The 13,109-nt window shown below is 32.6% G+C and overlaps 1 protein-coding gene across 1 annotated transcript in view; it reads right to left on the bottom strand.

Annotated features, from left to right (window-relative positions):
• LOC129005644 (uncharacterized) overlaps window positions 1–10,739 on the bottom strand; it is a 55,642-nt gene extending 44,903 nt beyond the window's left edge. The window contains exons 1-7 of the mRNA XM_054434604.1: window positions 10,670–10,739; window positions 9,994–10,122; window positions 7,415–7,459; window positions 5,389–5,493; window positions 4,379–4,420; window positions 3,388–3,519; window positions 449–493 (exon numbers count right to left, since the gene is read on the bottom strand). Coding sequence (XP_054290579.1) covers window positions 449–493; window positions 3,388–3,519; window positions 4,379–4,420; window positions 5,389–5,493; window positions 7,415–7,459; window positions 9,994–10,122; window positions 10,670–10,727 — 556 coding nt within the window. The 5' untranslated portion in view covers window positions 10,728–10,739. The remainder of the gene's footprint in view (window positions 1–448; window positions 494–3,387; window positions 3,520–4,378; window positions 4,421–5,388; window positions 5,494–7,414; window positions 7,460–9,993; window positions 10,123–10,669) is intronic.
• Between the last annotated feature and the right edge of the window lie 2,370 nt (window positions 10,740–13,109).

The raw sequence follows: 13,109 nt of genomic DNA on the forward strand, positions 1-13,109 counted from the left end.
GTAAAGGTAATCTTTGATCATCGAGACACTCTATTAGTTTTGTAGTTTTGATAGAGTACAATTCCAAAACTTATGTTACGTTCCAAAACAGGAAAAGATTGCTGCTGAGTAATTAGTTCAATTTTTTGTTTAACTTGTCTTCCATATTTTGTATTATTCAAGTTTCAAACTATTATAAAAAACTATTAAACAAAGATTAGTAACAACAATGTTGCTGAGATTTTCTAGGGGAAGTGTCTGATCACGTCAATTCTTGGAGAAAAACCAAGCTCATCTTTAAACTGGATGAACTTTAATTGATCCACAAGTAAATGAATATAAAAGTGAGTAAACTAACACAACACATTTTAAAACAGCTAAGTCACTTACTACTTTCTCAACTAGAGAGAGTGGTTTTATAAATTATAAATGTGTAAGTTAGGTCTTTAAAATATAATGATCCACTTACCAATCTCTTTTTCAGTGCATGCACCAGTGTGTTTCAATGAGTAACCTAAGACATACACATATTCAGTTCTTAAGTCCTTCAAAAACAAACTTAGATAAGTATGCAATATATTTTATCAAGCTGCTGAAAATTAAGCATTATCTCATAAATAAAGAATACACAAGGGGACCCATGCACATATTGTATATTTTAATAGCATTCAAATTTGTTTGCAATTGAAAAAATACAATACCCTTTTACCTTTCAGAGTTTATGTTTGTTTCAGGAAGTTATTAGGCTAATAAAACTACTAAATTACAATAAACTATTAATTGTAAATGTACATAATAACGAGTTATTTATGTACCTCAATCTTGTTATATCATAATAAAGGTTTCCCGTTAAAAACTAATACGGCATGCATAAAATGTTTTGTCTCTTGTTTACAAACTAACTGTGGTTTAACATTTAAATGAAGGATCAAATCTTAAGTTACCATTCACATTTTGCTAAATAAATTTTGTCAGCATCGCCAGGTCTTTGAAACTTGAAAGCAAATTCTAGAAAGAAATCAAACGCAAGGGGGACAAATACCTTAAGGAAAGGACCTATTTAGTTACAGTATTATTCCTCACTCCACTAAATTAAGCTTTACCATGACACCTCAATCGTAAAAAATAAAAATCGGTTAAGTAGGACTAAAAAAGGGGTGTTACAGAGAAAACCCTTTTTGTAAACCGAACCCTTATTGGAAATTTTCAGTATAGATTACCATCAAATAGTTGAATTCCTCAATTAACGCTGTTCATTTAATGCAATTTTCAATTTTGAATTTTATCCTTCCAAAAGATTGTTTGGTTGATTTCAACCACCTTTGACCTTTGAAGATCTGCAGGATGTCTGTGAACTCTGAGGAATTTTCACAAATCCTACATGTTAACACGTCCGTTTTTAAAATTATTACAAGAGACACTTAGAGCTCAGTGTTAAAATCTAGTTTTAAAATGTTATTGAACTCATATATTTAAGTAAAATATGTCAAATGAAAAGCAATTGTACCAATAACTCCCAACTATGTAATCTATAAATTGATAAGGTCAAAACATTAATTTATATACAGTGTGTAAATTAAGTATGGAAACAAATCTGTATTTTTAAAACCGAAATAGATAGAAATATTCTATTTGTGGCAATAATAGTTAACAAAGATTCCGCAATTTTTCACATGAAAAATATTTTTTTACCCCCCTAACAGGGTAGGTGGTAGGGGGTGACTTATTTTTTTCAAATAGCAACCCCTATTGAGTGACCCCTCATTTTGAAGAGTTTGTCAAAAGAAACACAATGACGCAAATCCGAGGTGAATATCTCACTCCTAGCCCAAATGGCGGATATTCCAAAATTTGATTTATTGTACGTGAAAAGCACCAATTTCACAAATAATGGAAAGAAATCTGTATTTTTAAAACCGAAATAGATAGAAATACCTATTCTGTTTGTGGAATTGATTGTTGACATAGGTTCCGCAATTTTTTTAATCAACAATATTTTTTCAACCCCTTTAACAGGGTAGGGGGTGGGAGTGACTTATTTTTTTCAACAACAACCCCTATTGAGTGACCCCTCATTTTGAAGGGTTTGTTAAAAGAAAAAGAATGACGCAAACCCGAGGTAGATATTTCACCCCTAGCCTAAATGGTGGGTAATGAAAAATTTAATTTTTGTAAAAAAAAAGCCCATTTTGGAATATCCGCCATGTTAGCTAGGAGTGAGATATTCACCTCGGATTTGCGTCATTGTGTTTCTTTTGACAAACCCTTCAAAATGAGGGGTCACTCAATAGGGGTTGCTATTTGAAAAAAATAAGTCACCCCCTACCACCTACCCTGTTAGGGGGGTAAAAAAATATTTTTCATGTGAAAAATTGCGGAATCTTTGTTAACTATTATTGCCACAAATAGAATATTTCTATCTATTTCGGTTTTAAAAATACAGATTTGTTTCCATACTTAATTTACACACTGTATAAGCAGAATTGCATCTAATGAAAAATTTAAAATAAATAATAAAATATTTATATTATATATATTATTAATTGTACTCATTCCATCTGATAATAAGCTTGGGAAGAGTTTAGTTGTATAACATGTTTGATTCAGACTGTTTACTCCTTCAAAGTGAGTAAACATTTTAGCCTTACCGTACCTGTTTTATTTTCTGTTTCTTTTTGTTTTGTTTTTATACTTTATTATTGCCTGCCAATTTATTCTTACCCTCGAGGTAGCTGGGAGTGATTGATTTTTGAGGGGGTAAATGAATTGTTCACTCTCTTTGTTAGTAAGGCAGGTCCAATACAGTTTATTTACGCCATAATTATGTCCATTTTTTAGAGCTTGGCAGCTTCTTTTGACCTTAAATTTGCCCACCACACAGGGCCTCAGATCTTAATGTATCAAGCAAAGCAAAGGGTGAGCTATTAGAGTACAAAAATGACCTGTATTGATAAACTGAGATGTGAACGTGAACCCAAAACATCGATACCTCGGTTTCAGTCTGTCTTGCTACCAACTAAGCCTCCGACTCAATCACTTCATTTCACTTTGTATGTGTTTGTAACTTTGAGACATTTGCAATATTGTGGTAGTTAAATACAAGGGCAGTTATTTAAGCAAGGGGTGTTTTTGCATATAGATCTGTAGTTCGCTTGTATTCCACAATGAGGCTCCTCACCACTTAATGGCATCATTTCATTTGTGATTAGAATTACACCATTTGCATCTCTGTAGCTGACATGCATGTTTTGCTGCGTGTTTTTTTAATTTCCTTAAACTATCGAATCTCCTTTCGCGTGCGAGATAAGATTAGAGAAGTTTTTTGATTACAAACTTAAGCTATTACTTAAAGAACTGCCCTCGTATTTGAGGTATATTTAATTTACTTTAAATAAAAACAGCACTTACTTCCATAGTGACACCTGTTTTCTGCTTCGTACAAACATTTGTTGGGAAAGGTTCGGTAACCACTGTTGGGACTGTACACACAAACAGGTGCAAAGAGTTTTGGGCAAACCCAAGGACATCTTGCAGAGGACACTATAAAAGATTAATAACAATAGCTTGATTGAACAAATTATCAGATTGTAATACACTTCAAAAATCAAAAGCACATTTCTTAAGAGTATTTTTCTCTAAACTGCCCTAGTAAAAAATGATTAGAAATATACAATTGCCAGTAGTGAGAGGGGGTACAATATTATAAGGAAAGAGATTCTACTTTTACAAAGTCCAAAACTGTGCATTAACAATAGTTAAAAGAAGTTGTCAGATTTAGCAACTTGCATATAATTAGACTTCCCCCCAATGTCTCAAGTCTAGAGCATATAAAAGGGCTGCACCAAAAATTGTCAGAAGGTACCAAGGTATTGTTAGCGAATCAAATTCCTGTCCTTAACAACACTTTTACTGTAGTTGAAATCCTGATATATGGTTTTTTACTGAACCATATCTAGATTCTAGACCCTCTCAAATTTTCAGTTTTTGTTCCATTTTAACGAATGAATTTTTGTATCACTCTTGGCAAACTTGAAAAGAATTTTCTAAGCCAATATATCTAAAATAGGTTCAGACAATAAATCAAAAACGGTTTTTTTTTAAGAAAAAGTAACTACTGTACACTAAATAATATGATGCAGCCCTCTTATTTGTCAAATAACACAGATCCAAGTTCGCTGTAATTGTAATATATGCCAAAATAAACATTATAAAGGTATGTACCTCATATTAGTATAAACATTATGTTGATCAAAAATGATCAGTGCTATTTCAGTGTTTTGTCTTGAGAATGTAAGTGGATGGGTATTTCCTAAACATTTAAATTAAACATCTATACCTATATTTGAAAATCTAAACATATTTTTTTTAAACCTCAAAGGAAGGTTGTTGTGCTACGTACATTCTTTTGGAGTGCAGGCACCCTTGTGAGCAAACTTGTAATCTAGAAACATTCATTAATTAATGCCCTGTAGCAATATGCTCCACTAAGAAAAGACATATCAGAAAAATATTATATAATACTTTTATATATTATATAATATTGAATTTTATTGAATCAAACATCTTATTAAATTTGCAATTTGGATTCAGAAAAAAACATGTCTACCTGTGATACCATTTTTGCTCTTTTTAAGGAAGTATACAACCACCTTGACATATCTAACCACCTATTATGTCTTTCCTACGACATAACAAAGGCCTTTGGCCTTTTTGATCACAGTAACCTTCTGGATAAGCTGGCCCTTGGCATTTCTGGACACCCGCTGCGATATGGATATCTTCCTATCTTAAAGATGGACACATGATAGTATCCTTGAAGCACAGAGGCCCTGACAACATCCTCCGGTCATATAAGTCATCTCCTTCACCAGCTCTGAACATCTGTGTCCTCCAGGGATCAAACCTCAGACCTATCTTTTTTATTATACGTGAATGACTTGCCTGGCTTCATATCTTCTGGAAATCTATGGTTTTTTGCTCATGACATTTGTCACCTAGTCCCAAGCTCTATTTGAAACATCCCAATTGAAAACGCCCAAACTGGCTTGCTTGAAATGTCAAATTGGTGCAGCAAAAATCATCTTATTCTAAATTCTGGTAAAACTAAATTAAGTGAATTTTACAACAGAAAAATCCTGAACCAACTCCGTTATGACCATGGACGGAGTGCCACTTGAGACCTGTAGCAAACCAAATTATTCTTTGTTTAAGTATAATAATAATCTAAAATAACAAAATACAATATTGTTTCAATTTTTGATGAGGAAAACGCCCTAAAAATAAAATTTTGTATTGGCATTACTGTAAGAGAGCAATGCAACATGACTGCTTCAATTCAACTGTATCTGAGTATAGATAGATGTAAAGAAAAACTGATTTGATACTACATATTTAGAATGTGCAACAAACCTGAGTAGCTAGATTCTATGTCCAGATAGCACTTGTTGATGAAGCTTTTGTATCCCTGAGAGGGACTGTAGCCACAAACCTCTTCACAATACTGTGGACATCCTCCTAAAGACAAAATAAAATCTGTATTACAATATGAAAACATGTTTTTATTTTTCAAAAGAATACACAAAGTTCTGCAAATGTGTTAATTATATAAAAACTTCCATATAGCCAAAATCATACCCCAAACCACCCTGACATAACTACAATAAAAACAAACTAGTGAAAAAAACATTTTAAAGCCCTGAAATAGCTAGTGGATAGATGGCAACTTGACCCATGCTTTAGCAAAAAAATATTTAAGGGTGCTGTTATTTGGTAACTCTCTTAGACCGACAGTACACTACATCTAACACAACAATACGCAAAAGCTAATTGGTCTTCTGTTTTGTTTAGTTTGTTATAAATTAATCTTTAAGTGTCTAATGTTATTACACCAGTCTCTGAAACCCTTGACTGAAATCCCAGGCTCCATAGCAGATTATCCCTTTCAGTGAACATCGATATTTTGTTATAAGCCTACTTTGATTATTGTCTATTTATAATGTCACCATATCATTTATGGTGAATGTTTCAATCAAGAGCTCGCTGTTGTACATTTCATGGAGAAGCAATGGATTGTGGAGCAAAATAGGGAGAGACTATTATAGTTTTGTGGAATTGACGCCTGTGGTGTTGGACTTCTGTTGGGTGAAAGGCGTAGTCTGACCTTTGTCAGACAGTGAAAAATATCTTAAAACATTTTAACGTCTTATCAACATCAATGCAGTTTACCACAGCTCCATAAACTGTGATGTATTAGACTTTCTCCAGTACTTGTAAAGTTTGCAAGCATGATGAGCTAGTTGGGCAATGCTTCAACACATGAAATGTTTAATGGTTAGGGTAGCCAATGCCATATCTCCGGATTTCCCCAGAGATTACCAGATTTTGACGTACAAAATTTAGCTTCGGGGGATTTCTGCAAAAAGTGAGAAATCTCCTAATTTTTTACTCTCTATTACAATATAACGACTCTCTATTAACGGCACTTTTGGAATACTAACGGTTTTTTTTATTCCTTAGCTTCTCTTTGGCCAGCAATGTCCTTAGTTTATCGTCTGTTTCATTGCTCCCATTCCTTCAATTCGCGTCTGCCGGCCAGTCCGAAGTCTGAAGGTACTGTATCCGTGTTCACTACCAAAGCCGAACCGAGTCTAGCAGACGGAGAGCGTTTTGTTTACGTTATTCGATATTTTTAGTGAGATGCGACAAGCAAAATGCAAATTTTATGCTTTCGCGTACCATATTTGATTATTGACATTGTAGCATGAATATTAAACAGAAAAGTTATGGATTAATAAACATAAACAAATGACGTCACTGGCCCGAATGTCAATAGGCCTTCTAATAGCCGTAACAACTGGTTTGGGCGTTTTTTGACATTTCCATTTAAATATGAATAAAAAAAACTTGTTTACTTCCGGGCCAGTGACTTTTTTTATGTCTATGGCCCATACAGTTTTTGTTATAATATTTCTGCTATGTAGGTATACAATTTTGCTAGCCCGTAAATTTTTATTTACTGTATTGGGGACCGCCAGCTAAAATCTCCTCTTTTTTACAAATTACCCTATGGCAACCCTATGAATGTTGTGAAATTTCAAAGGATATGAAATGTAGGAGTGGTAATTTTCAGCACCCATGAGAATTTCAAACCCATCCTACTTCCAGATTTTATTTAGTATGAAACCTGGGTGGCTGCACAGACATGAAGGAGTGGAGGATATACAAATCTTTCAAAAAGTAAAACCAAACTAAGCCTTATATATATGTATGTATGTGTGTGTCACTCTAGTAAGAACGCCAAAAGTCCAAACAACTTTAAGAAAAATTTTTATTTAAATCTTTAAGTTGAAAATCACTCTTTTCTAGTTTCAGTCCAAAAGTAGTGATTAACAAAACATTTTAACCTTCCCTTTGTTTGTAGTAAATTTTGGCTTACCTATTTCAGTATGTGAGCACTTTCCTTGATGAATCAGACACCAATCTATAAAAAGAATAAGTAATGAAATTAATAAAATAAAGAATAATTTAAAACTATATATTATCTCAGAAACTGCACTTTAATACAAACAATATTGTCAATAGTAAATGGCCTTTCCTTATATTAATATATATTTAATATTTATTTATATTTTTATTAACATCAGAATGAGAATTTTTTAAATACAAAAATTCAAAGAGCTTCATTCAATTAGCAAAATGGTAACGCTTGCAATAACCGATGTGTATTGGTGTACTTATCATGAATGAAACTAATAAATGCACATTTTTTTAACATAAATTATTCAGCATTCGTACCACAATACATCCTCAATACCACCTACTTGTCCACATAAAGCTGTTTTATTATAGATCGAAACAATACAGTAGAGTCCCGATAGTCGTTATTTAACGTTATTTTGGTTTATTGTTTTTTTAATTGTTTTAAAATTAAAATTTGTTTTTGTCCTAGGACGCTAGGCACGAGCCAGGGATTGTTTTTTACATTACTTTAGGCTAGATCTAGGGGTTGCGGCATTATCACTTAGATAAACTCTATTGGTGATTTGGCGGGATTGGGACCCGGGACGAAAATGAAAAATGCCAAATGTTAACTAAAATACTCTATACAACAATTCTATCTCGCCCGGCCGCTATAGAATACTTCAACGAGGTACAGCTAACTGTCATTACACGATAGTGTTAGCAGTTTCGGCTTTACCCAATGGGTGACAGCACGTACTGGGTCATCAATTTTTGTGTCTACAATAAACTGCATTAATTCACGCGACGGTACTAGTAGTTTCGACTTAAGTGTAAGCAGTAAGTGAAAGCCCGTACTGGGCAAAAATCAAAAATAAATTTTAAAATGAATTTTTAAAAAATTTAAAAATTTTAAAAATAAAATATTTTTTGGTTTTGGATTATGCGGACTTTTGGATTACCGAAGTTCAGTCTATCGGGACTCCACTGTATTATCATATTTCAATCAATACTTAATTTTTAAAATGATTTATCAAAAAAAATTTCGATTTCTAGTTCATTCCTCATAATATAAACTAGTTATACAGGAGGTTTATCAAATTACTATTTGTTTCCTCACTGTTTTATTTTTAACAAGGTAGAACTAACCGTTAATTATACTTAATAATAAGCCCCCCTTCATTATCCGAGACAAAGGTTCCCAATGAATATTCTTAGAAGTGTAATTACCTGACTTTTAAAATAACCCCACCGCAGCAAATCTGCAGACTAAATCAGAATAAAGATGATTTTTTTTCTAACTTTTACCTTAAAGGCCGTGTCACACTGACATCCGCCGAGCCATGTTACACCAAAAGTACCGCGTCTGCGGCGGGAGTTTTGAGGTGATTTCATTACAATTTGTTTTACATAAGAAACACATCTTACCAATTTAGTACCATGCCATGTAAATTTTCCGTATTTTTTTATGTAGTAAAGTGTTTAAGAAGAGAAATTGAATGTTTATTTATTTGTTAGTGTACATTAAAAAGTGAACCGTAACTATTATTATTTTATATTTAGACCTTAAATGTTTGTAGTGCAAGCATTTTAAATATGGTTGAGGATAAATTATCCACATTCAGTGTTTTGAACGTTATTTTTCGCTACAGTATAAATACTTATTACTTTTTAAATAAAATCATACAAACATTTAAACTAATGGTAACTTACTTTTCTAAGTCTTCTATTAAAAGTTTAAGTTTACATTGATTGTACAGTTTTGGTTGTTGCGAATTGACAGTTGACGACAGAATAACATGAATGATAGGTGATGAAACAATCAAAATAAAATAAAAATTGTTTGTTTACGTCGACAATATAAAAAATTTGATAGGAAACATTAAATTTGCACCGTAAACATTATTTTAGCATGGTACACAATCGTGATTTGTTTCTGGTGATGAAAATATTACGAAAACAATTGACTACATAGTAGTAAAGGGATAATACAAAACAACATACATCATCAAACAAAAGAAACATGTTAAATTTAATTTCAAACTGTATTAAGCTGTATTACTTTAAAAACTTTAAAGTAGCTTGGCCATTCGAGATGCACCTTTGCGCATGTGCTAGACAAAACTCCCGCCGCGCTAGTCTCAAAAAGTCACTCAGCAAGCGGGCGTGGACACATTTGATAACATGGTGAGTGATTTTTTTAAATTCGCTTCCTCCACGGAAGTGAGCGAGCTCGGTGTGACTTGGCCTTAAAATACACACTAAGTTTCATAAGGATCAGTTAAAAAAATTGTATGTAAAAAATACAAAATGGCTTATATCTGGTTAACGAAGCGATTTTGATAAAAATGTTATTCTTGATTTTCTCTTTATTTTGACCCAAGGAATCACTACCTACATAAATTATGTCCCCACCTTTTTTGAACACCCTCTATATGGTATAATATATTTTTGGGGTTTGGTTATATTTTCAAAACTTTAAAATAGTTTGTAGGTATAAACTAAAATTTATTATAATGACGAAACAGTATTTCCCTACATTTTCATTTTGCCTACCTCCTCCTTTGCAATGGTTTGCTTGCTCCAAGTCACACTTATCTTCAAAGCTCTTATAACCATATTTCCGACTGTGTCCGCAAACAGGCTTCTGGTCTTCAGCACAGGAAAGAGAACATCCTCCTTCCACTGTCAACAAAAGCACTCTCTCTATTCTTATCTTCTAGAATGAAACATTTAACCCATAATTCCATCAGCTATAAACATTTAATAACAAATTTCTTTTTGTAATTTATAAAAACGAATATCCGATTTTCAACTAATAACTTAAGCAGAACAAATATTTTATTAATAAGTAAAAGGTGTTATGTTTTACTCAAACCAAATTTAATAGATTATTATTCATAAAGGATAAATAAACCAAAAACTTGACAAAATGCTTATTATAGTATTCTTATTCATGATAAGATTGGTAAATTCTTATAAGACAAGTGGTGGTGAATTTCTATCAGAGATATTAGAAAATAGCTTTGGAACATAAACTAATTATATTAATAATTCAAGTACCTATAATTCAATCAGTCACAACTTACCGTCTATTCATCTATATTTATCATATCAAATGAATACAAAGTAGATCTAAATAGGTTATAAAATGTTAGAAGCAATTTCTTTTTCATTTAGTCCTAATAACCTCTGTTACGCTAACAAGGAATTATTTAGTTACTAAGTTTACCTCTGGGGGCGAGAAGAGCGATGGAGATTAAAACCGAAGATGCTACAAACAGCTGCATCTCGGAAATGGCTTGCAGTTGTGGACATGGCTACTTATACAGGTTTGAGCTATTAACTTGAGTTGCTCGTGTGGTTTCAATAGCTGTTTCATGACTTTATGCTGTCAACAAACTCAAACATTCCTCAGTTATGCTTGCTTTGTCAGAAACAGTGCAACAGTATTATTGGACAAATATACTAAATGACTATAACATAAGTACAAACAAATATAAGTTTTTCAGTATGATAATTTTTTGTTGGGCATCACTCACCTTATTGAAATCACGAGAACGTAGTCCTTGTCATGTCACAATCATACACAGTTCATTGCACATAAAAATATACAAAAATAAAAATAAAACTAAATTTAAAATATCAGACAAAAGTTCTCAACACCGACGTTTCGCCGCACCAAAATCAACGTGCGGTGTTTTCAAGGTTATTCCTCTTCTCACGCAATCGTTGTGAGCGCCTAACCACGACTCACGCGCGCTATATCGTTTTATTTGGTTAAATGAGGTTTTAAATAACTGAAATACAAAGAAACAAATTGTAAACAAAACACAACCTCTACAGTGCACCGGACAGAACTAACGACAAAATTTGCTTAAGCTGTTCTTTAAGGATGGGAAATCTACTAAGGGAGTATGTTTTAACTATGACAATAAGACGGTGAAACTGTAAACTTTTACAAGACGGTGAAAATATATAAAAGATTTTACTTAGTCCTAATGATGACAGGGGTCTCCAATCAAAATCCATTGCCATTGTAAAATCTTTTCTATATATTTACCTTCTTGTACATGTTTACAGCAGTTAGTACACTTTGAAGGGTGTCATTCTAAACTAATCTACAAATCATCAAAATTATACAATGTTTTGTTAATTAACAATTGTTTAACTTAAGTTACGTTGCAGCTCAGGGAAAAAATATGGATTTTAATTTTGTTTTAATTAATTAATATTGTTTGATTGAAATTTTGTTTTACATTTGTTTTAGCTATCAAGATTCAAGATTCAATATCTTCATTTGTCATTAAGTAATACTAGTATTACAATAGACACAGTCAATGTTTTCTAAAGTCTAACAAACAATATGGCTTTTCTGTTACAGTAACAGAAAGAATGGACCAAGTGAGTAGCAATCACTCTTTAAAATAAAACTGTTAACATAACCATTAACTCTAAAATAAATTAACATTTAAATAACTCTGAAAATATAACAATTTACATAACTCTAAAATAAATTAACAATAATTTTGATGGTATTTAACTACATAACTGTAATAAAAAATGATAACTTATGGTCTACATGTATCAGAAAGTGTTTGGAGGGCCTATTTTATTATATTCATATAAGAGCACCATATAATAATCGGGAAGTTATATTTAAATATATGAAGGGACATAAGAGTATTTTCATATACCTTCTAGTTATTATTCCTAGGGAAAAAATGAAATGAAAGTTTTTAAAGATTGTTTGAACCAGAGATGGAGTCTATGTTCTTGATTTCAGCTAGTAACTGATAATATATATTTAGCCTCATATGCATTTAAAATAATATATAATTAAAAACTTTTTATGAGATATAAAGTGTGAATAACAGTACATGCAACAGTCAAATAACTTTAAGTTTTTTTACTTCGGTTAAACATTTCTTCAGTTTGTATGAAAATATCATACAATAAAAATATAGGCGTGACTCAAATAAATATTAGGAAACTAACAAAACAGCTACATGCCAAGAGTTATGTGCTTATGTCATTCCTCAGAAGGATAGAATTATTGGAAGTTGAAAGGTAGTGCAGATTTTCTATTAAACACAACCTAATATACGGGAACTAATAGCAATATTTAGTCTTAGATTGAATTTGGCACACGCAATTGTTACAGACAGTATCCTTGCATCACTTTTTTTAAGGAATGTAACAGTCATAGGCAAGGCCACTTTTATAAAGGTCCCTGGAGCGCAAGATGTTTTAGGCTTGTTTGGGGTGGAAGGAAGAGAACAATTCCCCTATATTACAAGGTAGGTGGAGAGGGGCGCAATTATCTCTCGGCCCCATAGGCCTCTCGCCCACTATATGATTTCGGTCGTACGACACTGTGTCGGAACAACAACATTCCAATAGTGAACCATTGGATCTTATGAGCGCTCGCCCACTGTACGATAATCTCATGACTACGACAAACTGTCGTGGTACAGTCGTCCACTGCCACTGTGATCCATGACTGTCTAACTCGCAGTGGCGTACACGATCAAATGGGCGCTCGCCCACAATACGATTTTTTTTATATAAATGTACAGGTATTGGAGGTTTACATGGATAATAAGATAACCAAAAGCACAATTACATAAACTATGCTATTTGTTGTCAAGTAGCTGTGATGTCAATCGTTT

The sequence above is a fragment of the Macrosteles quadrilineatus genome, unplaced genomic scaffold (assembly GCF_028750875.1).
Source record: "Macrosteles quadrilineatus isolate MER2022 unplaced genomic scaffold, UCM_ALF_1.0 Scaffold_28__1_contigs__length_1566739, whole genome shotgun sequence".
Taxonomy (NCBI): Eukaryota; Metazoa; Arthropoda; class Insecta; order Hemiptera; family Cicadellidae; genus Macrosteles; species Macrosteles quadrilineatus.